General features: G+C 50.8%; 1 protein-coding gene across 1 annotated transcript in view; it reads left to right on the top strand.

Moving 5' to 3' along the window:
• pcca (propionyl-CoA carboxylase subunit alpha) overlaps nucleotides 1-27,129 on the top strand; it is a 144,054-nt gene that overhangs the window by 28,921 nt on the left and 88,004 nt on the right. Inside the window, exons 7-13 of the mRNA XM_064311873.1 lie at nucleotides 2,090-2,221; nucleotides 5,100-5,136; nucleotides 6,954-7,032; nucleotides 12,131-12,233; nucleotides 14,946-15,040; nucleotides 18,979-19,129; nucleotides 26,654-26,797. Of these exons, the coding sequence (XP_064167943.1) occupies nucleotides 2,090-2,221; nucleotides 5,100-5,136; nucleotides 6,954-7,032; nucleotides 12,131-12,233; nucleotides 14,946-15,040; nucleotides 18,979-19,129; nucleotides 26,654-26,797 (741 nt within the window). The remainder of the gene's footprint in view (nucleotides 1-2,089; nucleotides 2,222-5,099; nucleotides 5,137-6,953; nucleotides 7,033-12,130; nucleotides 12,234-14,945; nucleotides 15,041-18,978; nucleotides 19,130-26,653; nucleotides 26,798-27,129) is intronic.

Below are 27,129 nucleotides of genomic sequence, written 5' to 3'. Positions count from 1 at the left end.
TTAACAGCGATTATCACCCTCCTGGAGAGCCAGGGGAAATGTGTTAATGCTTATTTCTGCTTTGGGTAGCATGGGCATTTCATCAATGCTATGCTATGAATGATTTTTACTGGTGAATGTCTCCTTTAAATTTTGTCGTATAATTTCTATCAATGGGTTTGGTGGGAAAAATGTTTTTTGTCAGTAAAGTAAATGTTGGATCTCATTATTTGAAACCCATGCAATTCCTGGGACATCCTTTCCTCTTTTTGTCCATTGTCAGAAGCTGTAATCTTTAATAATACTCTTTCAAGAGTACGATTTTCGGAATGCTTTTTTAGTGTTCTAGAACTCCACTGCTTTCACTCACCAGTAGTGATTGTGACATCAGCATTGGAATGTTAACAACATTCACTTAACAACATTCTAATCGCATATTTGTGATCTTAGACCTTGAAGGGTTAATAATGCCACAGTAAATGGGATGTGTAAAAATGGAAAGTTCCGGATTTTTCCCCTCGCTCTCACTGCAGAAGCGTAGGCCTGTGTGCCGCCCTGCTTCCCCCGTCACAAAGACAGAACGCCAGAGCATCCGTCTTCCACCCAGGAGCTGTCACTCAGCCGCCCCGTCGTCCTCCACGGACGTGCTGTTCTGCTCACTCTGCTCGTGCTCGCGCTCGCTGTACGGCGGCTGCCCTCCCTAACCGTTAAACGGAGCTCTGAGGGTCACGTTGGGGGAGATTACTTCTGGGTAATCTGCTCGTTTGACCCCGCGACCCCGTGACCCCGTGACCCCTCTGGCCCCCGACACGCTAGCGTAGCTCTGTGCTCCGTATAGTTCTTTTTTTTAATTTTGCTCCCAGTGTAGAGTTTAGACTCTTGCTGAGGTGTTGGGCAGTAATTAACACACTCCGACTTCCACAGTCCAGAGAGAAGGAGCCTATTTATTGACGGGGGTGGGGGGTGGACGGGGGGGGGGTACAGGGACAGGTGTGCCGTGACAACAGCAGACACTCAGGGCAGGACTTCAGTCCTTAAAACACCAGGGATGCGCCTGCAAACAAGCGTGCGTGTGTTTTAACGATGACGGCGGGGGCAGAGGATCTCTGTGAGCTAAACGCCGCGGCTCACAGACGGCTCGCTGCGGCTCACAGACGGCTCGCTGCGGCTCACAGACGCCGCGGCTCACAGACGTCTCGCTCTTCTGTTTTCCCTCTCGTAGGCGACTGCGCCCGTCTCTCACGTAGCACGTAGCCTGTTCCTCATGTAGCGCGTAGCCTGTTCCTCATGTAGCACGTAGCCTGTAGCCTGTTCCTCACGTAGCGTGTAGCACGGAGCCTGTTCCTCATGTAGCGCGTAGCCTGTTCCTCATGTAGCGCGTAGCCTGTTCCTCACGTAGCGCGTAGCCTGTTCCTCATGTAGCGCGTAGCCTGTTCCTCATGTAGCGCGTAGCTGTTCCTCATGTAGCGTAGCCTGTTCCTCATGTAGCGCGTAGCCTGTTCCTCATGTAGCGCGTAGCCTGTTCCTCATGTAGCGCGTAGCCTGTTCCTCACGTAGCGCGTAGCCTGTTCCTCATGTAGCGCGTAGCCTGTTCCTCATGTAGCGCGTAGCCTGTTCCTCATGTAGCGCGTAGCCTGTTCCTCATGTAGCGCGTAGCCTGTTCCTCATGTAGCGCGTAGCCTGTTCCTCACGTAGCGCGTAGCCTGTTCCTCATGTAGCGCGTAGCCTGTTCCCATGTAGCGCGTAGCCTGTTCCTCATGTAGCGCGTAGCCTGTTCCTCATGTAGCGCGTAGCCTGTTCCTCACGTAGCGCGTAGCCTGTTCCTCATGTAGCGCGTAGCCTGTTCCTCACGTAGCGCATAGCCTGTCTTTCACACTGTGTAGCTCACTTGACCCTCGCGTAGCACGGAGCCTGTTCCTCATGTAGCAGGTAGCGTCTAGCCTGTTCCTCACGTAGCGCATAGCGCGTAGCCTGTTCCTCACGTAGCGCATAGCGCGTAGCCTGTTCCTCACGTAGCGCGTACACTGCGTAGCTCACTCGACCCTCGTGTAGCACGTAGCCCGTCCGCCGCGTACCGCTGGAGTGCTCAATCCTCCCGTTGTCTCCCCAGGCCGCGGAGGGCGTCGCCTTCATCGGACCCGACACGCACGCCATCCAAGCCATGGGGGACAAGATCGAGAGCAAGCTAATCGCCAAGCAGGCCAAGGTCAACACCATCCCCGGCTTCGACGGGGTGGTCAAGGTGAGGCGGCGCTGCCCGGCGCGGCGCTGGTCCGAGGCGGAGGATGGTAAATGACTGGTGTCACTCACACAGGGGAGGGAAGGGAGAGGGCCATGTGTGGACTGTGTGACCAGCCTGCCTGCCCCCTCAAAATGTAATCATTATTTAGCATTTACTGTGGAGGGGGGAGGAGATGGAGCAGAGTGGCATCACCCCTCTGTTTATTTATTTAGATTCATTTATTGATTCATGCCTTTATTTATTTATGTCTGTGTGTGTCTATATCCATTTATCTCTCTTGACTTTTAATGAAATGGATTTAAAATATTTGTGTGCTTTGCTTAGGGACGAGAGGTGATTAGTTAGCTGTGAAGCACACACACACATTTTCTGTTTAGTGAGTTTGGTGAAGCAAAGATCTGTCTTGCAGTTTTTTTTGCCATTTATTCCTGTTATTCCTGTGCGGTGAAGGCTGGCAGACCAGCGCAGGGGAACGCAGGCGACTGAGGAGCAGTGAAGTGGCCCATTCAGCCTCTCCTCTTTATCATATATGATTTGGGGGGGTTGTGGGGGGGGGGCAGAGGTTCCTCGCGTTGTTTAATGCGGCTTTATCCATGTATCCGTCGTCCTCACAGCGGGGGGGCTTGAGGAGGCAGGAGGGCATTCAGCCTCTCTCTTTAATAGTGGGGGGTTTGGGGGGGGGCAGAGGTTCCTCCTCGTGTTTAATAGCGGGTCTTTATCAGTCCCCGCTCCTCATGCGTGGGGGGGTTTGAGGGCCTCTTAATTGTGGGCATTTGGCGTTTTTAACACTTCCTGGCCGAGCGGCCGTTAAAGCCAAGTGCTCTCGCATAACCGTCACAGACGGGGGGACAAAAGGGCGCCGGAGCAGCCCCCGCAGTGTGGAAACCCCGGCATTCCTGCATTACCCCCCCCCGAATTACCCCCCCCCCCGCATTTACATCTGTGAGGGCAAATTAAAACGCGGCCGTTTGGGGAGAGAGGGGGCTGCTGGCCGTTTGGGGAGAGAGACCTGCTTCTCTCTCTCTCTCTCGCTCTCTCTCTCTCTCTCTCTCTCTCTCTCTCTCTCTGCTCTCTCTCTCTCTCTCTCTCTCTCTCTCTCTCTCTCTCTCTCTCTCTCTCTCTCTCTCTCTCGCTCTAGAGTGAACTCGCCGTCGTTTCCTGGGGAGTCATAGGCCGGTGTGGCTTCTCACAACGTCTCCACACGGCACGCCGGGCGCGTAGGGGGAGGGGGGTGGCGGGGTTTGGTTCGTAAGCTGTCGAGTTCATAACAGGAATCATTTTTAATTGGCTTTTAAAAATCTTAGCCTCTTGTCATAGAATGCTTGGGTTCTTGGATATTATGAGTATTGTTTAAATTAATCTATAAAAGAGACATATTTGCAAATGGCGCCGTGACGAACGACTCGAAGTTTTGAAAAGCGGCATCTGGGGTCCCCTGAGTCGCCGTGGTTCTCCAGGGCACCCGTCCTAAACGCTCTAAAGACTATCGTGTTTCATTTTAATGTTTTGAAGTCAAGCCCCTGTTGCTCCTGACACACTTCTGCCCTCTGGCAGGTTCACGACTTTCCGTCCTCAGCGAAGCCAGGCTTTTGTTTAGTGTTATTTTAAACCTATTCTAGTGTCTCCATTAAATCGCTGCCATTTCAGAAACAGAGTGCTATTTATTCACCGACAGCCAGTGCTCTCTGCCTCTCTGGGTTTGTGTTGCGAATATAAGCCAGTCAGATTTTTTTGTTTGTTTTTGTTTTATATTCATGGAAAATATTATGTAAGAAGGGGATATGACACATAGTTCATAACAAACCACATTGGGCTCAGATATTATCAGGTATGACTGAACATATATTTCAGCTTTGGGCTGACTCATCACCCCTGTATATGTTAAGGTTTATATTTTGCTTATGCTTGATATTGCTTAATGATATTATGATCCTGTTTAGCTTCCGCAAAGCAGAATGGCCCTGGTCATTTCCTGTTTGCGATGATGAGGGTGTGTCACACACGTATTACTGTCTCAATCCTTTGAAAGTGAGGACAGTGTTTCCATTCAGTATTCAGACCTTGTCTAAATTAATTTGATCCTCGTGAAACAGTCACCCAGTCCCAAAGTGCGATGTTTGTGTCCTTAGGTGTTTTTATTGTAGAACAGATGAGATCAGTTCAGATGACAAAATATATCACCTCAAACGCACACCCCGAAAAAGCATTAATGTGCATTTAAATCCCGTCACACACCAAAATTAAATGTTCATTTGTCTTATTTTGGCCTCCGCCCCCCCCCACCCCCACCCCTCTCCTCAAGCAGTTGTTTTTGTAAAGCAACAGAAAGGCAGCAAAGCTAGAACAATAGTGGAGGTGCTCCCCCTGCTGACGGCGGAGAGGAACTGCGCCGGGGGGGGGGGGGGGCTCCAGTGGATGAGACGGCCTCTTCTCCCGCTTGAGTGCGCGTGCCCCCCCCCCGTCCCCCCCCCCCCCCGTCCGCCGTACGGTGAACGGATCCCAGCAACATCAGAAGAGCAGGCCGCGTGCAGTCCCTCTCCACCGCCAAAATCATTTTTCTCTTCCAGTCCTCCGCCTTTATGACCCATCTCCTCCTCCTTCGCTCCGCTCTCCTCCTTTTTGAGCACCGTTGTTAAACTCTTAACGACTCAGACGAGGGGTGGGGGTGGGGTGGGGGGGGTGCGTGCCTGATGGTATTAATTTGACATTGGCCCGAATGAGAAGGGTCAGAGCAGCCGTAAAAAGGGGGGGGGGGGGTAAACGGGGCAGTAAACGGATGGAAGGAGACAGTGGAGCGATACGCCCCCCCCCCCCCAGGCGGTTCTGGGGGTTCTGGGGGCTGCTGGGATTGACACCGCGCTCTTGTTTCCTGCTCCAGGACGTGGACGAAGCGGTCAGGATCGCGGGGGAGATCGGTGAGTCGCCGCAGTATTCCGCGCCCGTCGCCAGACGCAGTTAAAAAGGCCCCCCCCTCTCTCTCTCTCAGCGGGGTCGGGTAGGGTCAGGGGTCAGGGGTCAGCTGGGTTTGTAATTGAAATGATGTGGTCAGTTCCTGGTCTCGTGCGGCCTGGTGTGGAGTTGCTGTGGAATCCCAGCGTACTTGAATTTGACACGGTGGAGTAGAGTAGCCCCCCCCCCCCCCCAATCCAGCTGAACTCACAGAGGCGCATTGCATAACTTCTGAGTCCTTATGGGTACTGAGTAAACGCCTCCATTTTGAAGTTATAACTGAAGTAGTTTGGTTTACTGGGATAGTAACTGGACCTGTACTGAAACCTGTGCCTCAGATGGGACGCGGCTGTTTTACGTGTGCCCAAACAAAATACTTTGGCCTGTAAAAATTATGAATATTCTTCAAAAGAAATTAATAGTTCTCTCCTTTCTGTGTACATTTGAACAGAGGTATTTGATCGCTGAAGCCAATATTTGCCAAAATTACCACAAATGTATTTTATTTTTGTGAAAAAAGCTACATTATTAAAATATGCCAATGAATCGATCGCATTACTGTGTGATCATAGCTTATTATATATGGCTGTTTATTTCAAAGCCCATGGCGTTGTTGTAAAAATATTATTTATTTTTGAGGAATGGATTTGGAACTGGAGTTTTGCATTTGACCACAGTTAAGCATTTTTTTGGAAAGGACTGTGCATACACTCTCTGTTCATTGTTCATTAAAAGGGTAGTTCTTCTTTGTTAGGTTCATATTTTATTCACACTGTTTGCTGTGATAGGCTCTTTTTTAATTAAATTAATTAATTCTGTCTAATTACTGATGTCAGGCATTACACATTTAAAAACAAACATCCTGGATGTGACTGACGGATTGTGGGAGTCGCAGATTGAGCGATTAACACATTGATGAAGTCTCGTTTAACGACTTTGTCACACGTCAGAAAAAAGAAAAAAAAACAGTCTCCTAAATACGGAACTATGTTTAAGGAGCAGTGGCAAATTTATCACTTTCCAATTAAAATACACAAGCTGCTGTCACCCTCTCTCTCTCTCTCTCTCTCTCTCTCTCTCTCTCTCTCTCTCTCTCTCTCTCTCTCTCTTTTTCAGTCTCCCGCTCTCTCGCTCTGCCATTTCTCTTTCTCTAACTCTTTCTCATATGCTCTCTGACTCTCACTTTTTCTTGTGTGTGTTTGTCTGTCTGTGTGTGTGTGTGTGTGTGTGTGCGTGCGTGCGTGCGCGCGCGCGCGTGCGTGCCTGTGTCTGTGTGTGTGTGTGTGTTATATTTGATTTATGTGTGTGTGCTGCGTGCTTGTCTGTGTGTGTGTGTGTGTGTGTGTGTCTCTGTGTGTGTCTCCGTATGTGTGTCTGTGTGCGTGTGTGTTATATATGTATATAATATATATATATATATATATATATATATATATATATATATGTGTTGTGCGCATGTGCGTGCGTGTATATATATGTGTGTTTGTGTGTGTGCTTGCGAGTGTGTGTGTGTGTATATATATGTGTGTCTGTGTGCGTGCGTGCGAGTGTGTGTGTGTGTATATATATATATATTATATATATATATGTGTGTGTGTGTGTGTCGTGTCTTCTGTGTGTGTGTGTGCGTGTCTCTGTGTGTGCGTGCGTGCGTGTGAACAGCGTGTGTTATGAGGACTTGGCCATTGTCTGCAGTCTGGTGTTGGACATATGGTCAGCTGTCACACACTGGCATGGCCGAATGATCAAAGTGAACTTGTGTCTGATTGTTTCTCCCTGATAGGCTACCCTGTAATGATCAAGGCCTCTGCGGGGGGCGGGGGCAAAGGCATGAGGATCGCCTGGAACGACGAGGAAACCAGGTGAGCCCCCCCCCCCCCATGGCTGAACTCCACCCCCTCAGTCTCCAAGCCTTCCCCCCTCCATCACCCCCCCCCCCTGGGGCTGAACTCCACCCGGCTCAGTCTACCCACAATGCACTTTCCCCCTCGGCTCACATCCCCCCACCCCCCTTCACTGGGGCTGAACTCCACCCGGCTCAGTCTACCCACAATGCACTTTCCCCCTCGGCTCACATCCCCCCCCCCCCCCCATCACTGGGGCTGAACTCCCCCGGCTCAGTCTACCCACAATGCACTTTTCCCCCCTCTGCTCACATCCTCCCACCCCCCTTCACTGGGGCTGAACTCCACCCGGCTCAGTCTACCCACAATGCACTTTTCCCCCCTCTGCTCACATCTGTTAGCGGCGTCTCTGCTGGGTGAAAGCCTGCCCACCTGAAGCAACACACCCGCCCAGCCGGGCTTGTTAGCTCCCACTGACAGGAGGGAGAAGCGCTGTTTCCACCGAGCGCGCTCAGAGCTGTGTTACTGTGCAGGCCGCAAGCCCACGTGTCCCAGAGCTGGGCTTTTACAGTCGCTCTCATTACTCATTCTGGCTGTTTAATAAAGGACTCCACCGCCGTGCCTGGATGTCTGTAGGAAGGGTGGCGTGGCGTCCGTGCGCCAGCGAGGGCCGGCGCGTATGTTTACACAGCGCTAATGTTTTTAGCGCAGCGTCGTTCAGGCGCGGCGTTCAGGCGGCAATCCGATGGCGTTCAGGCGATGTTCAGATGGTCCTCGTAGACTGTGTTCAGCCTGTGTTCAGCCTGTGTTCAGCCTGTGTTCAGCCTGTGTTCAGCCTGTGTTCAGCTGTTGTTCAGCCTGTGTTCAGCCTGTGTTCAGCTGTTGTTCAGCCGGTGTTCAGCCGGTGTTCAGCCAGTGTTTAGCTGGTGTTCAGCCTGTGTTCAGCCTGTGTTCAGCTGTTGTTCAGCCGGTGTTCAGCCAGTGTTTAGCCTGTGTTCAGCCTGTGTTCAGCTGTTGTTCAGCCGGTGTTCAGCCGGTGTTCAGCTGTTGTTCAGCTGTTGTTCAGCCGGTGTTCAGCTCGAAGTGAATCTCTCACGCACAGCCCTTGTCTGCAGCAGACCCAGGAGCTACTGGGTGCTACTGAGCGCGCTCCTCACCCTGTGGCGGACAGGCCTGGTGTGGACCGCCACTCAATGAGCAGGCTTTAATTTAGGGCACTTCTTCAAAGGGCCTTTGAGTCTGGGGGGGAGGTGGGGGTGTGTGGGGTAGGGGGTCAGTTGGGGTGGTCCCGAGGGGTGGGGTAAACAGGTGTTTGTGTTTACTCTGTTGGGGGTGGATGCGGTTAGGTAAAAAAAAATAAAAAGCCAGCGTCGTTTCACATGTCCCTGAAAATCACCCCAGTGCTGTTTACTGCTGTTTGCCAGTGTTAGCACAGAGCTGGCTCCCCAAATGGGCCTGTGTGTACGCTCTCCCTCAACCCCCCCCCCCCCCCCCCCCCCGCCCCCCGTTAAAGTGTCTCGGAGGCACGCGGTGTGAATTCGGGGCGAGGGGAGGGGATCTGAAAGCGATTTGGCGCCGTTTGAAGATAAAGCGCTCCCCTGTTTGCGTTTCGCCACCTAATCCAATCCCATCTAATCTGGGGCCGCATTTTTAATTTGCAGATTCGGAAGGGGCTTTACGAGAGGAGACCGGCCTTAATTAGGTTAGTTATCTCGCGTCTGAATGGATAGAGCCCTCACGTTGTGGCAGTTTCAAATGGACCTAATTGGATTTTTTGCGGGAGGAACTTCACAAACACGGGGAGGTCAGGGAGAAGCGGGGTTCTGGAGAAGAGGGGCTTTATCTGTTCCAGTGCAGTGGTCCATTGAAAAAGCCTGGCTGTCAAGTTCTTTTTCTCTTTCGTTTTTTTTTCCCTCCGTCACGTCAAAACAAACACGGCTAATTACAGGGTCTAGTGCAGTCACGGCTGACGTCACCTCTTCCCCACTGCCCTCGGACTGCAGTGACTGCCCTGCCGCCCTGATTGGCCTACTTAAACCTGCCTTTTACACCTCCCTGCCTCTTCCTCAGTCTTCATCAGGACTAAGAGTAAGGGACATCTTTAAACTATGGGATGGAGGGGGGGGGGGGGGGCAAACTATTGTGGCATCCGGATTTGGCGACGGTACGTTGTGTTAAATATTCAGCGGCGGTGTGAGGGGAACCGTCTCTCCGTCAGACGCAGGGTCCCCTGCCCGCCACCGGGGGCAGCGCAGGAGAGGCGCGGGACACACTCACACGCCGGCGGGCGGTCTCTCAGCGATGGCGTCGGGGGAAGGGCTCACCTGGCGTCTGACTCCTCGTCACGTGATCAGCGCGTTGCGTACATCAGCGGTCACATGATCAGCGCGTTGCGTACGTCAGTGGTCACACGGCAGGTCGTCTCCAGGGGGGGGAACGGCTGCGATCGCCAACGCGTAGATTTTAGCGTCGTTTACTGGTACTTTTCCGGCACCATCATATTTCTCATTTCAAAATCGTGCGGCGTTTTCCTGTATCCGCTGGTTATTTGAACTTTGAGGATGAAGGTAGAAATGGCTTCTCTTCCTTAATCTGAACCAGAGTCAAGATTTATTAATATGCATTAAACATGAAAAGAAACTGGACTTAGTCACAAGCCCAGTTCCCAGACCGTTGTGCTTCTGACCAAAAACCCAAATTTCTATCGTAGTTATCGGTGCTCCTGTTGGCACTGGGCAGAATTCTAGAATATTCTCAGAGTTTGTGGTTAAACATAACGTGCATAAATCCATAAACCCCAAACCCTAAGCCCTGTAGCCAATGGCTGCAATCAGCTGTAAGAAACATGAGGAGAATGGCTAGGATTGGTCGACAGGAAATGACCTCGATTTCAGAAACTAGCGTTCAGATTTCTGTTTTTCCTATATTTTACTGCTTTTGAGTTTTTTTTTTTTTTTTTCCTCATTTGCTTTTTGGTGAATATTAGAGTTCCTCCTGCAATTCGCGATTGATTCCACACTCCTGTCTCAGCCCAGGAACCAGACAGAGACGGAAGTCTGTTCCAATAAATCAATAAATAAATGTAGCTCTCCCGTATTGTCTAAATCGGACAGGGTTATGGAAATTAATTCCTACACAGGCACGTTTGCAAATTAGCACTTTCCCGGAGACCTGGGACCTGCATTAGCATTTCTATTTATTCTCCCTGACTGAAGTGTGAGCGTATTCCGGGGGGCTCGGCGTTGGGAGCGGGTGCGCTCGTGCTTCCTGCCTCACGTCCTCTTCCCTGCGCTGCTCTAACTCAGCAACATGTGCTCCTTCAGAACCCGGGACCGTCTCTGCTTAACTACTGTCTTAAATACTGCTTGTATTTTTTTCATAGACTGCGTTGTTGCCGTACTCGTTGGGTTAGTGTTAATCAGTTTAACCTTCAGGGTCCAAGTTGAACTATGCGGTTGTTCCCTGCACTTGGACCGGTACTTCTCTCTAGGGGTTTCGTCATACTTGTTCCTGGTTATGGTTATACACTTTGTTGTACGTCGCTCTGGATAAGAGCGTCTGCCAAATGCCTGTAATGTAATGTAAAAGGCCATTTTGGCTGCGTCTGTGGAACACGATGGCGTTTCTTTTGGAAAGCGATGGTTTTGTTCCGCGCCAGCCTCGAGGGACGATGACCTGGTGTGTGTTTTGCACGTCGGTCAGTCCGTCAGTCCGTCAGACTTTATTTATGCGACACGTTTTGCGGAGACGTTGTCACAATACGTGTCACGGTTCACCCTGGCCTGAACCCCCACAATGCCAGCCAGGGGCGACCGTGACCAGTAAGAACGCCCCGGGTGACATGTTTGGTGGGGGGGGGGGGGGGTAGACTTAAGAGGGGGGAGACCATCCTCCTCTGGCCTGTTCAGGGTGTGAGTTCACAGAGATGAGACACGGTCAAGCCAGTTTTCACTCCTAATCCATTTAGGGCATCCAAATAAGTACTATACTTCCCTGTCAAATACTTATTGACCTTTTCGCAGAAATCCTAAATTCTTGTTTATAATAATTATGGCATAATTAATAACCAGCTAGACGCTGTGGTATGTTTTTATGGTGTGATTTTACTCTACCTCCGTTGGTTTATAAGCTCTATGAAAAGTGAATTAGCTCTTTAAGGAGGCAAATAATTTGTCCAAAAAATAGAGGCTTAATAAAATGGTTTACTCGTTATTTATAATTCAGCAAAATAATTTTAATTTGTTGTAATTGTTCTCTGCCTCCCCACACTGTCTGAGGGATGAAATGATACTGAGTAAAACCGAAAGGCTGAAAGATTGGCACAACTCTTCGTTTCGGTTGTTTTCTTTGTGTGTGATTTTAATTGAGCGATGCTTATAGATCAGGGCTGTGCGCTTTTGTGATGTATGGATTAATTAATGAAGCATATTGATCTCCGCAGAGTGTGGATTTTTAATTAGCTCAGTCAGTGTGTTAAAATTCTCCAATCAAATGTGTGTGGAAGTGAGTGTCTTAGAGCCCAGCCTCTCCTGAATCTCCCACCATTACTCTTTTCCTTGTTCTTTAAATTTATGTATTTACACTGCGCTTTTACTCTGTGTCTGTAGCAGGATTCAAACTACCCTTCCGTGTATCTGAATTCTGAACGTGATCCTCCGTCTTTTTTTTTAAAAGCAAGAGAACGACTCCTCCCTTCCCCTCTCTTTCTAACGCTTTAGGGGTTATGGCTATAAGCAATGTGCAGACCCCCTCCAGGCCTGCACACTCGCTGCCATCTCATGCATTTTCCATTAATATTTCGCGTGTGGAGATCAAAGCCTTGCGTCGGCTGCGTTTGCTGCGTTAAACGCTTTAACAAGGACTTCGGTCAGGAACCACGGAATCACTCCCAACGTGTCGACACGTTTTTTTACAAGCTTGTAAAATGGAAGTTTGCACATTTGTGTGAATCAAAACCCCATATTTTATGTTTGTATCGATTCAGCGGGTGCTCTGTCGGGTTTGTTTCGTAGAGGAACGGGTTCATGCGTCAGGAATTTTAGTTTAAACAGGCCCTTCTATCCGGCTGCAGTCCTGCGAGCCGTCGGAATAACCAGCCCTGTTTTCCCGGTTCCAGGGAAGGATTCCGGTTCTCCTCCCAAGAAGCGGCCTCCAGCTTCGGAGACGACCGTCTGCTCATCGAGAAGTTCATCGATAATCCGCGCCACATTGAGATACAGGTGAGCTCTCTCAAGCCTATCGAGATACAGGTGAGCTCTCTCAAGCCCATTGTGATACAGGTGAGCTCTCTCAAGCCCATTGTGATACAGGTGAGCTCTCTGAGCCACATCGAGATACAGGTGAGTTCTCTCAAGGCCCCATCGAGATACAGGTGAGCTCTCTCAAGGCCACATCGAGATACAGGTGAGCTCTCTCAAGGCCCTAGAGATACAGGTGAGCTCTCTGAGCCACATCGAGATACAGGTGAGCTCTCTGAGCCACATCGAGTGGATTGTTAGCCATTTGCTGCGGAAGCTTTCTGATGCACATTTTCTGAAATGATCCAGTGCAGATCCTGACCAGCTTCCTTTCTCTGTCACCCGCAGACACACAATCTCGCTTATTGACTCACACACACATTCAAGGTCATTAACCGATCGCTTCTAAAGCCCATCCTGATATTAATTTACCTCGTTTCCTCACAGTATCTTTCACAGGTATTTCAGTGTCTTCAAACAGGCATTTAAATATGAAACCTAACCCTGTGGGTCAAAAGGCATGTGTGTGGTGGTGATGATGATGATGACGAAGGTTGCCCCTCCTCCCCCTCCCCGTTACAGGGCAGTTGGCGCTCTTCCTCTCTGTTTTTGGCTCTGCTCGGTGATTCGCTCATCCGATCAAACCGCCATTGATCACCGCGGCCCGGAGAGGGAGAGGGGGGGGGCTGGAGCGGTCGGCCCGCCCCAGCAGAGACTTGCCCGCCTTTCATGTTCCGGAAGCTCCCGCGGGGTCCGCAGAGACGCGCGGGCGGGCTAAACACGCTAACAGTTCCGTTAGCCTGTAGCGCTTTATCGACTCACAGCGCCGAGCCGCTGGAGAAACCTTCGCTGCCTCCCCCTCCCTCCCGCGTTTCTCCTCTGAAATGAACCCTCGTTCTGTGCGGGGTGGGGGGGGGTTGGGGGGGTCGCACGGGGCAACGCGATGAAAATCCATTCGCTGGCGCCGGTGTAGCCGACCCTAACCGCGCATATTTTAGCGGTGCTACTGCGGCCTGCGTCTGTGGAGCTTCACACTCCGCGGCTGAGCGGTGCCATCTCCGTTTGGCACAGAGTCGGTGCCCGAGTCTCCGCACCTCCCCCCGGGCCCGCCGGGCACCTTCGGCACTAAAAACACACATTTTTAAAAAGACAAAAAAAAAAAAAAACGAAAAAAAGGGACCCAAAAAAAACCAGAAGGGCTTTGAGATGAAGAACAGGGCCTGGGGCACTGCATTCATTATGTATGTGGGAGTCCTTCTCTCAGGTGCTCAGGCCACATTTTTATTTATTTGGGGGGGAGGGTTTGTTGTCGTGGTGACGCAGCAGGTAGTTCTGGCCGACCCCGGAATGACAGGTGGAGGTGAGGCAGCGTGCTGGGTGGGTGGGGGCGAGCGGGGGTGCGGTTCAGTCGGGCAGGAGGACCCGAGCACCATCCCGGTGCTGAGGAGGTGCGGGACGGCTGGTTTGGGATATTCCAGCTGCACCCGTGTTTGGGAATGCTGTGCCTTACCTTTCCGGTGCCAGTCGCCGTGGGAACAGCCGTTTGCTGTGCCAAATGCCTCAGTGTAGGGTCGTCCGTTTGAAGCCAGTTCAACCGTTTCACACTGTTAAGGCCGTGTCGTCAACGCTGGGCTATAACGTCCAGTATCTGTGAACTGTGAATGACATTTTGTTTTTATTTTGATCATTAAAAATGTTTTGTGGTCTGTACTTTTCTCTGTCTATTTTTTTAAGGATATAAACATGGGCCTAAGTGCATATACATTAGCATAGGTGTGTATTTGGGGGTACGATGGTGTGTTGTCCTTCCACCGTTGGTCAGTGAGCATGAAACTGTCCCCCCCCCCCAATTTCTGTCTGTTCTGAAAAACGTACATAAATCTGTCCCCCCCACTCTTCAGGGATAAATTTTCTTCACTCACATCATTTTGCTGTTATACACTTAATGTTTAAAGGGTTGAAAATCGTGTATCTGTCAGATGTGTGTGTGTGTGTCTGTGTCTGTGTCTGTGTCTGTGTCTGTGTCTGTGTCTGTGTGTGTGTGTGTGTGTGTGTGTGTGTGTGTGTGTGTGTGTGTGTGTGTGTGTGTGTGTGTGTGTGTGTGTGTGTGTTTCTGTGTGTGTCTGTGTGTGTGTCTGTGTGTGTGTGTGTATCTATATGCACAGTTGTAAGTACATAAGTACAGGTGGTATGTACCCTGAAATATCAGCTCAGAAATGAAACGGGCCTCTCTCTGCCGGGTGTCAAATCTGGGCCCATGATTGCCAGTGGCTCTCCCGCTGTGTGTATCGATAGCCACCGCTAATCCCTGTGGTCAGTCTTTAATTGCATTTTTTTTTGTAGTCTTCCAGTTACTTGCCCAGTCCACCCCCGCCCCCCACCCCCCCAGTTATTTTGAAAGTGGACTTATCGTGATTGCACACGGGCCGAAACACACCTTACACCCCCCCCCCCCGGCCCCCAGGCAGCAAGGATTAAACCTCTCTCTCTCTCTCTTTCTCCCTCTTTCTTTCTCTACCTCTTTCTCTCTCTCTCCCTCTCTCTCTTTCTCTACCTCTCCCTCTTTCTCTCTCGCTCACTCTCTCTCACTCTCCCCCCCTTCCTCCCTCTCTCTCTTTCTCTTTCTCTCTCTCTTGCTCACTCTCACTTCCCCCCCCCCTCTCCCTCCCTCTCTCTCTCTCCCTCTCTCCCCAGGTGCTGGCGGATAAGCACGGTAACGCTCTGTGGCTGAATGAGAGGGAGTGCTCCATACAGAGGAGGAACCAGAAAGTGGTGGAGGAGGCGCCCAGGTAGGAGCCCTCATCCCTGACCCCCGACCCCTGACCCCTGACCCCTCTACCCTGATCTCACTCAGCCCAATACAGCGCTATGATGATGACAATGACCTTTTTTCCACTTTCTGAATGTAGCCAATAACTAACAGTAGCTATGCTTCAGACCATTTGAATTACCAGCAACATATCATCTATACTATTATGCTGTTTATGCTATTAATGTACATACAGGGTGGCCTATTGGGCTGATATGTTTCTTGTCCTTCATTTAAACACATGGAGGGTAAAGTAGTGGGTTTGAGGCTGCTCCTGGTTGCATGTTGAATGGTTGCTGAATGGTTTTTGAATGGTTTCTGAATGGTTCTTCAGTGGTTGCTGAATGGCTGTTTGCTGTCTGGATTTGCTCTTGTAGCCTTTCACTGCTGCCCCCTTCTATTGCCCATGAAAAGCCCCTTTGTTTTATTGGCCCGTTGTTCAGGAATGTGTGCGGAAGGCGGCCAATTAAATCGGGCCGTGGTGTGTGACCGGCTCATTCAAGCCCCCGCGAACCGCCACGACGTTCCCTTGCCGCGACATTCAGCGTGTGCGACGCGTTCGCTCGTCTGAGTGGCCCCGAACAACGCCACAAACCCCCCCCCCACACCCTCCCCCCCAAACCCGAAGCGCCTTCAGGGTGGCTCACACCTGCTCTACACAGTGGAGATTCACCTCCTGTGCATCAGCGTGGAAGAGCGACTCTCTGTGGCCCCGACCAATCAGAGAGCAGCGGTTAGGCGGACTGGGGCGACGGTCTTTGTCACGTCTCCGCAGGAATGTAAAATGGCGGCGGTCGGGCCGTGTGGAGGCAGTGGCGCGGGCTGAGCCGTGTTCCCTGCCGCCACGCTCCGAATGAGGATGAGGTTCTAGAACGTTCTGGAATAAACAGGCCGCTCCTGTGCCCCCCCCCCCCACGTAAACACCTTGTGCGCGCTGTTCTAAAATGTAAATCGGAAGTGTGACAGCTCGGCTCGTTTGCTTTGGTCTGTTTGCAGGCAGCAGGGAGGAGTGTGAATGCTTTTCGGGTTACTGTGGTAACGGCTGCCATGTTTTTTTAAAAAAGCTGAGCCTTTACAGGTGTGAAAATGAGACTGTACTTTCAGAAGGGTACAGAACCCTCCCCTCCTGTTAGAGGACAGCCCAAGCGGCCAAAACCAGACTTCGTTTTTGAAGCTCATTTCCTGGTGTTGTAGTTCCTGGTTGCTCACTAGCGCCACTACGGATGGCTCCAGTATAGGTGTTTTCATATCCGGTTTCCATGTAAGTCTACGGTACAAATGCAATAAAAATACAAAGCCACTAATTTTTTCTCACAAGAACAAATAGTCATAATAGGTGTATTTTATTCGTCTTATGACTGTCCATGGGTCGATTTCATGATTTATTGCGTCATTTGGGCACAGGGCCAATATTTGTTCTGGACCAATGAGGTACAGCTTGCGTCACTTCCGGATTACTGCGGAGGACTGAGCTACAGCAGGGGCTACAATCTGTGGTCACTGGGTCTCTGGGTGGGAGGTGGCTTCTCATGACCTTGACATTGCCACTCCGACTGATCGTCAACCTCTTGTCTGTGTGAAGCAGAGACTGTGAAGTTGGCAAATGCAAACGTCCCATTTCATAGCAGTTTCATATCAGTATAATTATGGCGTGTGTTGCTTACAATTGTACTAATCGACCTTCAAAGAATCCTTTTCTGAAGTTTTTTCGGTAGCTAAGTCATTTAACTATATCCTTAACATACTTTGTCTAACCAAATCATTAATTGACAGAAAGCGTAATCAGCTAGCGCAAGTCTAGCATGTTAAAACAGTTAGCAACTTCGGCTTCCAAGCTATTTGGCTTGCAAGCTAGCTAGCTTGCAAGCCAAAGCTAGCTAGCTAACCTTAGCCGGCAAATATACAACCTGTCAAACGTGCTTGACGGCTTGTCAGTCGTGTACATTCCGTAAATGTCTACCTGTGCCATGTTTCATGTATGTGACAATCTAACTATTATACCGATTTATTTGCTGACATTGTGGGATAAACTGCAGGAGTTCACAATTTAGCCAGACCGGGGCAATACGTCTTAAGGTTTATGCTTGAATAACATGTACACACGGTGCAAAAAGAGGGATCGCTTACCCTCTTCGGTACATTCTGCCAGAAACAGCTATGCATGTTGTCAAGAATACAATTTCCATGTTCAGGTTGTGCAATACTGATATATACTGATTATATTAAAATGTGCAACATTTATCACAGTGTAGGAAAAAAAATAAACGCACCCCAATAAACTCCCGGTGCTGGATCATAGAAACATCAAATAGGTAAAGAAAAGACTCGCACATTCGCTTTATGCTCCTGAAAATATCATCGTAGTAGCCTATTATGAATGCTATATATATATAATAGTGAATACCGATGGGGTTGAAACGTTAACCGCGCTTATGGCTAAATAAATAGGCTACCGTTATATTTTTTTTAGCATCAAGCGAGTGTGCGGGTCTTTACCTATTTAACATTTTTAAAAATCAAATGAAGGACTGAGATTAATGAATTTACACGGGGGGAGTTTGAGAACCACTGTTTTAAGGCACTTCTACAATTGTCTCATTTTCCTTTCCTCTGCTCACAATCGGACTAATGTATTGTATAGACAGGATAAACACCGTGTCCTTCGCCATGCTATGCCAATCAAATAAATTCGAAACAACATTATAAACTCAAAAGGCTATCTAACTTGTGCTCATTCAAATGACAAAGCACAATAATTAAAAACAAGTTGACACCAGTAGCAACGTTAATCAATTTCGGGAGTTTTATGCCTGCTCATTTTTTTAGATCGGTAGTTACAGACAAACTCACGGTTAGGACGTTTGCTTTTCTCCATTGATGATCTACACGGGAAAAAAAAACCAAATAATTAGAAATTCAATGTACATTATTCTTGTCTTCATGCACCAGGTGGAAAACTTGCTCTACAAAGTGCTTTGCCATAGTTACACGCCTGCAGATCAGTTATTAAAATACTTGGTAGATTTGTTAATCACCGCTGACAGTGTTAATTTTTATTCGTTTAAAAGCGACTTGCGAACGATCGGTCAGCTAGCATCACCCAGCGAGTGAACACCACAAACGGCGGTAGAGTAACAGTTATTGGCCCATTAACTGACTTGTGGCGAAAACCTACGATGATAACTTGCTGGGTTAACAGCAGGTCTACCAGACAGTTATATGAAAATCAGCCTAGTCAAAAATCACCAGTAGCCTACACATCTCTGATTGATTGACCATCAGTGTCTTCGATGTTATTCCCCTGTGGTTCATATTGCTAACGCGTGAGCTAACCACGGACAGCCTACCTAGCTCACTGGCAAGCTGATATGCTAGCTAAGCATATACGGTGATGTTTTGCAGAGAAACATAAGTTGAAGCTAACTGAACATAATTTTATTATTAAAGTCATACATATAACGTCATTACATGACACAGTACAGTCACGGATGGAAATTAAACTCTGTAAACATTTCATAATATATTTTAAAACATAACGGCAGACAGTTAGCTTACCTCGAGTTCGTTCGTGGTTCGTACAGGTTCAGGTTGATGGGTAAGTGAAACATGCTTGAAGGTCATGGGCTTTTCCGCACCGGGCTGTCAATCACACTGTAAAACTCACAGAGCGGCTTTTAAACTCTGTGGTTTTGGCTCCAACTCCAAAATGGCCGCGCCCGCCATTGAGCTTCAAAACGTATTTTCGGAGACCCACGGAGAGTCAATGGGTGACGTCACAGTAGCTTTGTCCATATTTTTTACAGTCTCTGGGACAGCCTGTGGAGCCCGGAGCTTGTGTGCGTGTGTGCGTGTGTGCGTGTGTGCGTGTGTGTGTGTGTGTGTGTGTAACCTGCCTCCCTGCCTCCCCCCCCCCCGCAGCACGTTCCTGGACCCTGAGACGCGGCGGGCGATGGGGGAGCAGGCGGTCGCTCTGGCCCGGGCAGTGCAGTACTCCTCCGCTGGCACCGTGGAGTTCCTGGTCGACACCCAGAAGAACTTCTACTTCCTGGAGATGAACACCCGTCTGCAGGTACGCTGGCCGGCACACCCCTCCCCCCCCAATCCCCACCCCCCCCTCGGCATGGGCCGTTACCCCTAACCCTGGACCCCACGCTGGGCCACGCCCCCACCACTCCGCTGAAATTTATGCGTGTGTCAGCAGTGAAAACAGTGCTTCTTCTCCAAATATTTTGGCAAACAGCGGTCTGTCCGTTCCCTCGTTCTCTCCCTCTCCGTTCCCCTCGTTTTAAAATTTATTTACTTTTGAAAACCTTAAAACGAGACGGAGGGCTTCATACTTCTCGGTGGAATGTTTTGCTAGCGGGGATTATTAGCACGCGTTTGTGCTGCACCCCCCTGCACCCCCCCCCCCCCGGGCCCTCGGCCAATCAGGACCCTGGGATTGGGCCCAGTGACTCAGTCAGGAGCGATTCCACTCCTCTGATCCTGAAAATTAGCAGTAATTGCTCGAACAAACTGGCCCTAATTGGCAGTCGGCGTGGAGCAGATGTTGGGGCTGAACTGGCCGTTTCTGAAGGGGGCTGTTTCTTGTTTGTGGATTCTGTGATTGGTTGTGTAATAAAGGCAGAATTCCCCGGGATGTTTACTCCCGCGGTGCCGATACCGCTACTTCATTCTTTTGTGCGTGTGTGCGAACGTGCGGTGATCTGGACTGGTCTGCCTGTGAAACTCTCTCTCTCGCAGAGTATATTTCAGGACATGAGCTGTCAAACCCTGTCCCCCCTTCAATAGCTGACCTTTTTGGAGGGAAATCAGATTTAACTGAAAAGACTCGCTCATCCCTGGCTTTTGATTGCGCTCATCCGTTTGAGGGTCACAATCTCGTTCTACAGATCTTTTAACGGGGTAAAAGCGGGAGCAGAGGCAGTTGGGAGCGGGGCGCCCGCGTGGCTAACTCGCGGCGGCTAACCCGCGGCTAGCCCAGATGAGAACGGTGCGCGGCTAACCCGCGGCTAGCCCAGATGAGAACGGTGCGCGGCTAACCCGCGGCTAGCCCAGATGAGAACGGTGCGCGGGGTGGAGCAGCGCTACATTGGCCAGGGCCGGAAGGACGCTGAGATTTGTGGGAGGGACGGGTTGGGCCCCTTCTGGAGGGTGGGGGTGGGGGGGGGGGGGTTTGGTGTCTGTAGTGGGGCTTGATGGGAAGTGTTCACGGGCTGAGTGACCTTTCGGAGTGGCCTGGGCCATGTGGGACCTGAGCTTTCAGTTATCATCAGGGTCCTCTCTCTCAGTCAGGCTGCTGCGTGTGTGTGTGTGTGCACTCTCTCTCTCTCTCTCATACTCACGCACACACACACACGTACGTACGCACACACTCACACACTCTCACTCACACTGACACTGACAGGCACACACACACAACTACACATTCACACATTCTCACACGCACACACACACACACACACACACACGTGCACACACACACGCACTCATAGTAAAATGTAGAAGAGCAGTGTAGAAATAATTTTTTCCAGTTAGCTCTCCCACGGAAAGGAAGAGTGTAATTACACCTCCCAGCCACCGTTTCCAGCTCCACCCCCTCCCCCCCCTGCCCCCCAGTGTAAAATTTGGAAGAAGGCCATGCCTCCAGGCCCATCTCACATCTCACCCCAGCCCCCCCAGGCCTGTGCCCCCCCCATCCCCTGGTCCTCGTGTGCAGATGGGCGTGTGTTTTGGCTTTTTCTGCAAGCTGTGGAGGGATTCGCAGGACTTTTAATGCGCAGTTAGAACCGGGCCACAGGCCACCGCCAGCCAGCCGCACGGCGGATAAGGGAACCGCGCCGCAGTTTAAACAGAACAGAACTTTATTGTTTGTTAGAAGTGCAAATTTGCCCCTCGGCTTCACAAAGTTAACTGTGATAACTGTGTAGCGACTGGACGTGCTAATCGCTAGCTGCTGTCACGCCCAACAGAAGATGCTTCTGAGTAGCCCTCTGACTAGCGGACGGACAGGAACGATGTGTTTTGTCGTGAGAGGGAGGGTTTCTGCGGTTTGTCCTTCGCTGTGGTCACGCGGTCACACTTCTGTTTGCTCCCGGCATGGATCAGTGACGTCTGCGTTCGATGTCGCGGTTCCCAGACCGTTGTTTGTGCCGTTTTTTTTTTTTTTTTTAACGCGGGAATCGGGGGATTAGGCTCCCCTTTTTTTTTGGGTGATTTTTTGGGTCCTGTTGGTTACCCCTTAAAGCTCCATCGGAGGCGGGGAGGGGAAAGCTCTGAAAGAGGAACTTTCCCAAAACGCTTTCCCCTGGCGGAGCGGTCCGCTGCGTTTCCACGTCGACGGACGGGTGATGTCCGGAGGCCGCGAGGGGGCGGAGCCGTGGAAACGCGGCGGAGTTTCGGCTCGGCGGGGGGGGGGGGGGGGTGGGCGTGCCTCCGGACGCGGGAACGACACGCCCCCGTTAATCACCCCGGAATCCCCTCCCACCCCCACCGCCGCTGAAGGGGGAGGGCTTAGACGTGTTAATTAGAATCGCGTTCTTTAATCGCCCCGATCGAGCGACGGCGCCACAGCGGCGTGATTTTAACACGTTACTGACAGACGTCAAACAAAGCGTGCGGTCCCTGCCTCCGCCCCCTCAATCAGCCGCATTCAGATAAGACAAACAAAACAGAGAAAAGAGAAGAAACACAGTTCATCATGCTGCAGTGCGCCGTGGCGGCTGTTTGCCTGTAAGGAAAGGGGAGCGGACGGTAAAATGGCAGTTGGAAGGTGCCGCCATGGCGATGAAAGCCTCGTTAGAAGGGCCTCGTTAAAGGGAAATTGCGGAGGAGGGTCGGGTCGTCTTTTGAAAATAATTTGGGAGTTTTTGTATTACGGAGCTAACAGGAAATCAATCGCCAAGAAGGGGGAAAAAAAGTGTCTAAATGTTTCCTGTCCAGTGACGGGCTGTTCGTCTGAGAGACGTTGGTCCTTTTTTTAAACCGAAGACGTTTTGATTCTTGTCATCCGTAGCTGGCTGTCTGCAAATTCAGAGGGAGCTGAGAAGTTTTAGCTGCTGAGAAGTTGTATGGCAGACAGTGAACTTGGCTAAATTGTCCCCCAGCTCTCCCTCTCTATCAGATCAATTAGAAGTCACCACCTCTGCTTATGTGTTTAGCATTTCAAGGCTAGACTCCCCTGTTTACTGAGTGTGTCCGTAATCACAAATCCTGTCAGTTGATTTGTTTAATTCAGGGGAAATGACGTCGAGCTGTTCCGTAGGTTGATTTTGAGTGTGTAAAACATCTTCACTTTACTTCAGTGGGCGATAAGCTGAAAATTCCAGGACACTGCCTGGGAATAGTTTCAGATGGTTGGGCCTATGAAACCAGGTACAGCGTGTTTATGAGGACCGGGCTGCTGTGTTCGGACAACATGCCTTTCTTTATTTATGATCTCTTTTATCCCTGTCTGTTTCTGTTTTGCCGTGTGTCTCTTTGTATGTTACTTCTGTGTGAAGCACTTTGGGTTATAACCCTTGTAATAAGATGTGCTACGCAGGTAAGGTCATTATGTGTCAGAGGAAAGGCCAGTGGTTCTGTTTGGTCTTTTGAGGCCTAAACGGAGTTTGAAGAACCTGTGGAATGTGTAGGGTGTTTTATTTTTTTATTTATCGTCCCAACCTATAAATAATGCCGGTTATGGCCGTGTGTGTGTGTGTGCGCGCGTGCTGTGTGGAGGTGTATGACTGTGTGTGTGCGCGTGCTGTGTATTGGTGTATGACTGTGTGTGTCTGTGTGTGTGTGCTGTGTAGAGGTAACTACATCAGTAGAGAGGGTGGTTTCAAGGGCCTTGTTAGTGCTGCTCAGGATGCCATGTTTTTTACTTCTGTCAGTCTTGCGTCAATCATCTGTCGTGCGTTTTTCCGGTTCTGTTCTGATGGGTGGCGGTATGTGTGTGCGTGGCGCTTTGAAGGTGGAGCGTTGCGTGAGTCCGCGAGCTCGACCTCTGACCTCTCTGCACCCGCGAACGCTGAGAGGCCACTGGTCATTCGGCCCGTTCCGGTCGTGCGCTTGGCGTGACTGACCCGGGGGCTGTCGGGAGATAAAACCTTTAACCTGAGTCCGTCAGAAACGCCCCCTTATTTTTATTTTAGCACTGACTGGAAACTGTCCTGCTGACAGTTCAAACCAAAAATTCATGTGAAAACGGAGATTCTTCCACAAGTATCTGGTGCCCACGTGTCCATGCTGTTGTGTGGTGGTAGTAGGTACAGCATGTAATGAACTTTTTTCATGAGCTCTGAAATTGACGTTATTTGATCATCGAGGGTGGGTTAGTATATATATATAGTTAGAGGAGGAGGAGGAGGAGGAGGAGGAAGGAGCGCTGATCCATTTCTAACGGGGTCAGCGGTACCGTTGTGTCTGCTCCTCTGTCCTGCCGCTCGGCGTCTGCGGCGTGCCGATGCGGTAAAGCCGCCGTGTTGGTGCGGTGTTCGGTGTCGGCGCGGACGGGGACACCGCGTCACCCTGACTGACGTCTCCACACAGCCGCTGCGCCGTGGAGACGGCCCTGGTGGCAGTGTAACTGCCGCCGCCGCGCGGTGTCTTCACGCTGCGGTGTGGTCACGCTGTGGAATCAGTGCTGTAAACGTGGTCAAAGAAAAGAGCAGCGATATTATTACACACACACAGACGGGCACAGACACACACACACACACACACATGCGCATACACACATACACACGCTCACAGACACACAGACACACACACGCTCACAGACACACAGACACACAGACTGATGCTCAGGTTGGGTGTTGTGTGTGTAACTGATGCTCAGGTTGGGTGTTGTGTGTGTAACTGATGCTCAGGTTGGGTATTGTGTGTAACTGATGCTCAGGTTGGGTGTTGTGTGTGTAACTGATGCTCAGGTTGGGTGTTGTGTGTGTGACTGATGCTCAGGTTGGGTGTTGTGTGTGTAACTGATGCTCAGGTTGGGTGTTGTGTGTGTGACTGATGCTCAGGTTGGGTGTTGTGTGTGTAACTGATGCTCAGGTTGGGTGTTGTGTGTGTAACTGATGCTCAGGTTGGGTGTTGTGTGTGTAACTGATGCTCAGGTTGGGTGTTGTGTGTGTAACTGATGCTCAGGTTGGGTGTTGTGTGTGTAACTGATGCTCAGGTTGGGTGTTGTGTGTGTAACTGATGCTCAGGTTGGGCTCCCGGCTCGTTTTGGGTGATCAGGTGACTTGCTCGGAGGCGGGACTGAGCTCTGGTTGTTCCAGCTGATCTCAGCAGGTGTGCTGTTCGACTCAGATGTGTCAGAGCCGTCTGCCGTCCTGTCACCCCCCCCCCCCCCCACACACACTGCGCCCACCCCCCCACAATTCCTCTGGTAGTGAAATACCTCCAGGTCTTCTGGGAGCAGAACATCCCCCGCCCCCCCTTTGTGACATCATCCTGTCAGTGTGTCGTCCCCGACAGCGGCGATGGTTGTCATAACAGCGAGGATCGCTTCGTAGGGCGGCTGTGGGCTGAAACGTGCCGGAGACAGAGCAGGGGCTGCTGGGATGCCCTGGAAATGTAATGGATATATATGACAGGAAAGAAGCCCTGCTGTAATTGTGCATATTCATGAGCATATGTACCGGGAGTGTCCCTCTTAGCAAGGCTGTTTATTTTAGGTTTCCCTGGTGTGTGTGTGTGTGTGTGTGTGTGTATATGTGCGCATGTGTGTATGCACGTGTGTGTGTGTCTGTGTGTGTGTGTGTGTGTGTGTATATGTCCGCGTGTGTGTGTACGTGCGTGTGCGTGTGTGCGTGTGTGCGTGTGTACGTGCATGTGCGTGTGTGGGTGCATGTGTGTACGTGTGTGTGTGTGTGTGTGGGTGCATGTGAGTGTGTGTGTGTGTGTGTACGTGTGCGTGTGTGTGTACGTGCGTGTGCGCGCGTGTGTGTGTGTGTGTGTCTGCGTCTGCGTCTGCGTGTGTGTGTGTGCGTGTGTGCGTGTGTGTGTACGTGCGTGTGTGTGTGTCTGCGTGTGTGTGTGTACGTGTGTACGTGCGCCTGTGCGTGTGTGTGTGTGTGTGTGTGTGCGTGTGTACGTGCATGTGCGTGTGTGTGCGTGCGTGTGTGTGTGTGTACGTGCATGTGCGTGTGTGTGTCTGTGTGTGTGTGTGTGTGTGGGGTATGGTATGAGCACTTCAGGGGTATGATATGTTAATAAAATGTGTCAAGATGTCTGAGAACCCATTCTCTCTTTATAAACAAACTTTCAACATGAGCCCGGCTAATTAGCAAGCCCATCTGTTCAGTTTAGCAAAGTTGGTGTTATTTACCTGAGAAACTGCTGGAGTAAAAAAGACAAGCTCGCTTTCCCACAGTGGATGACACGTGTTACAAATATAAATCTCATTTTTTTCCACTTTCAAATGTAAATGATAATTATTTGTATTGTTTTGAGGTATCGATGTTATTGATTTCTTCGCCTGGGCGTCGCCGTCGCTGTTGTGATCCGCGCCGTGCCCTCGGGTTGTGCCGATGTAATTAAGCCGTTTATTTGTTTCACTATTGCACACTTTTAAAATCGTCGACGCTCCTTAATTATTGCGTCTTGCAAACCTTCGTGAGAGCGGGGTGTTAATTAAGCTCTGGCAGTGTTCCCCCCCTCGGTTACGAGATGTGTGTTCCTGACGCGAGACCGGGCGTTGAGCCGGGGGGGGGGGGGGTAGGCGGCGGGTGGTGGGGGGGTATTCCCTTAACAGCGTTGAGCGAGGCTGTTGGCTGCGATTGGCTGATGGTACGTGGGTCGGCCCGGTCCAGCCCCAGCTATTCTGCATGTTAAGCACTCCACAGATCAGTCTGAGGCCAGGGAGGAGAGGGGGGCCAGAACAGAGGGGGTGGGGGGGGGGACCCAGAAGCCTCCATCTGCTTCTCCCCGCTCCTCTGTGCCGGGGGAAGCTTACTCTAATCCGGCTGCTTGTCAGTACAGGTTAGTGAAAGCAGGCGGGCGATGGGGGCGACGGATCGGGGCGGACCTGACCCGCTTTGCCCCCCCCCCCCCCCGGCTGTGCCCCCCCCGGCTGTGCCGGGCCGCGTGTCTGATGGGGGAGAGCCCGTCATTATCGGCCGCGGTTCAGAGTTCTCTCCGCGTTTCGGGTTTTCGTTTTTTTAATGCGTTCTTTCTTTCGTCCGTCCGTCCTTCCTTTCCCCCTCGCTATTAAATGTCTTTGATTATTTTCACTTTGTGTCCCCCCCCCCCCCCCCCCCCACTGTACCGAAGTAGTGATGACAGGAATATTAGATAATGAGGTCTTCATTTATTTATTTTCTTCTTCTTCTGTGAATTATAAAAACAAGAAAGAGTAGAAAGGCATCTGGCGAATCGGAATGCGTTTAAACGTTTAACGGCTTTGAAGACGGAGGCCGGTAAACTGCATGTGAAGAGAGAGAAGAGCGGATCTGTTCAGGTTGAGAAAGGAGGGTGAGACAGGGAGCACTGTGTATATCTACGCCTGTACGTCGCTCTGGATAAGAGCGTCTGCCAAATGCCTGTAATGTAATGTAATGTAACACCTCTAAGCCAGAGGACTGACTTGCTGAACCCCTGGCAGGTGGAGCACCCCATCACCGAGTGCATCACCGGGCTGGATTTAGTGCAGCAGATGATCCGCGTTGCCAAGGGCTACGCACTCCAGCACACGCAGGCCGACATCCCCATCAACGGCTGGGCCATCGAGAGCAGAGTTTACGCAGAGGTGAGGGTGACAAAACAAACCGCTACGCCCCCCCCCACTTCCCCCCTTCAGGGGCGGGGCCTGGACGGGGGAGGAGGAGGAGGAGGAGGAGGAGGAGGGGTTGTTTGGGAGAGAATAGCGTGAGGTATTTGAGCAGCTTGTCTCCCGACCGCTCCCTTCAGCCCCCTCACTCGCGTTTGACTCAACGTTTCTCTTTTTTGTTGAATGGCCCTCCTAAATCGCAGACAACATCCTGCGTGCCTCAGATGTTGTGTTCTCTGTAAGCAATTTAAGACTGTAATAATTTCGCAACTTGTTATGCTAATTAGGGTAAACCTCCGAGCCCCTTTTTA

Source organism: Anguilla rostrata, chromosome 15 (assembly GCF_018555375.3).
Source record: "Anguilla rostrata isolate EN2019 chromosome 15, ASM1855537v3, whole genome shotgun sequence".
NCBI classification, from domain to species: Eukaryota; Metazoa; Chordata; class Actinopteri; order Anguilliformes; family Anguillidae; genus Anguilla; species Anguilla rostrata.
Note: the sequence above shows the minus strand (reverse complement) of the source record. Positions and strands in the feature narration are given on the sequence as shown.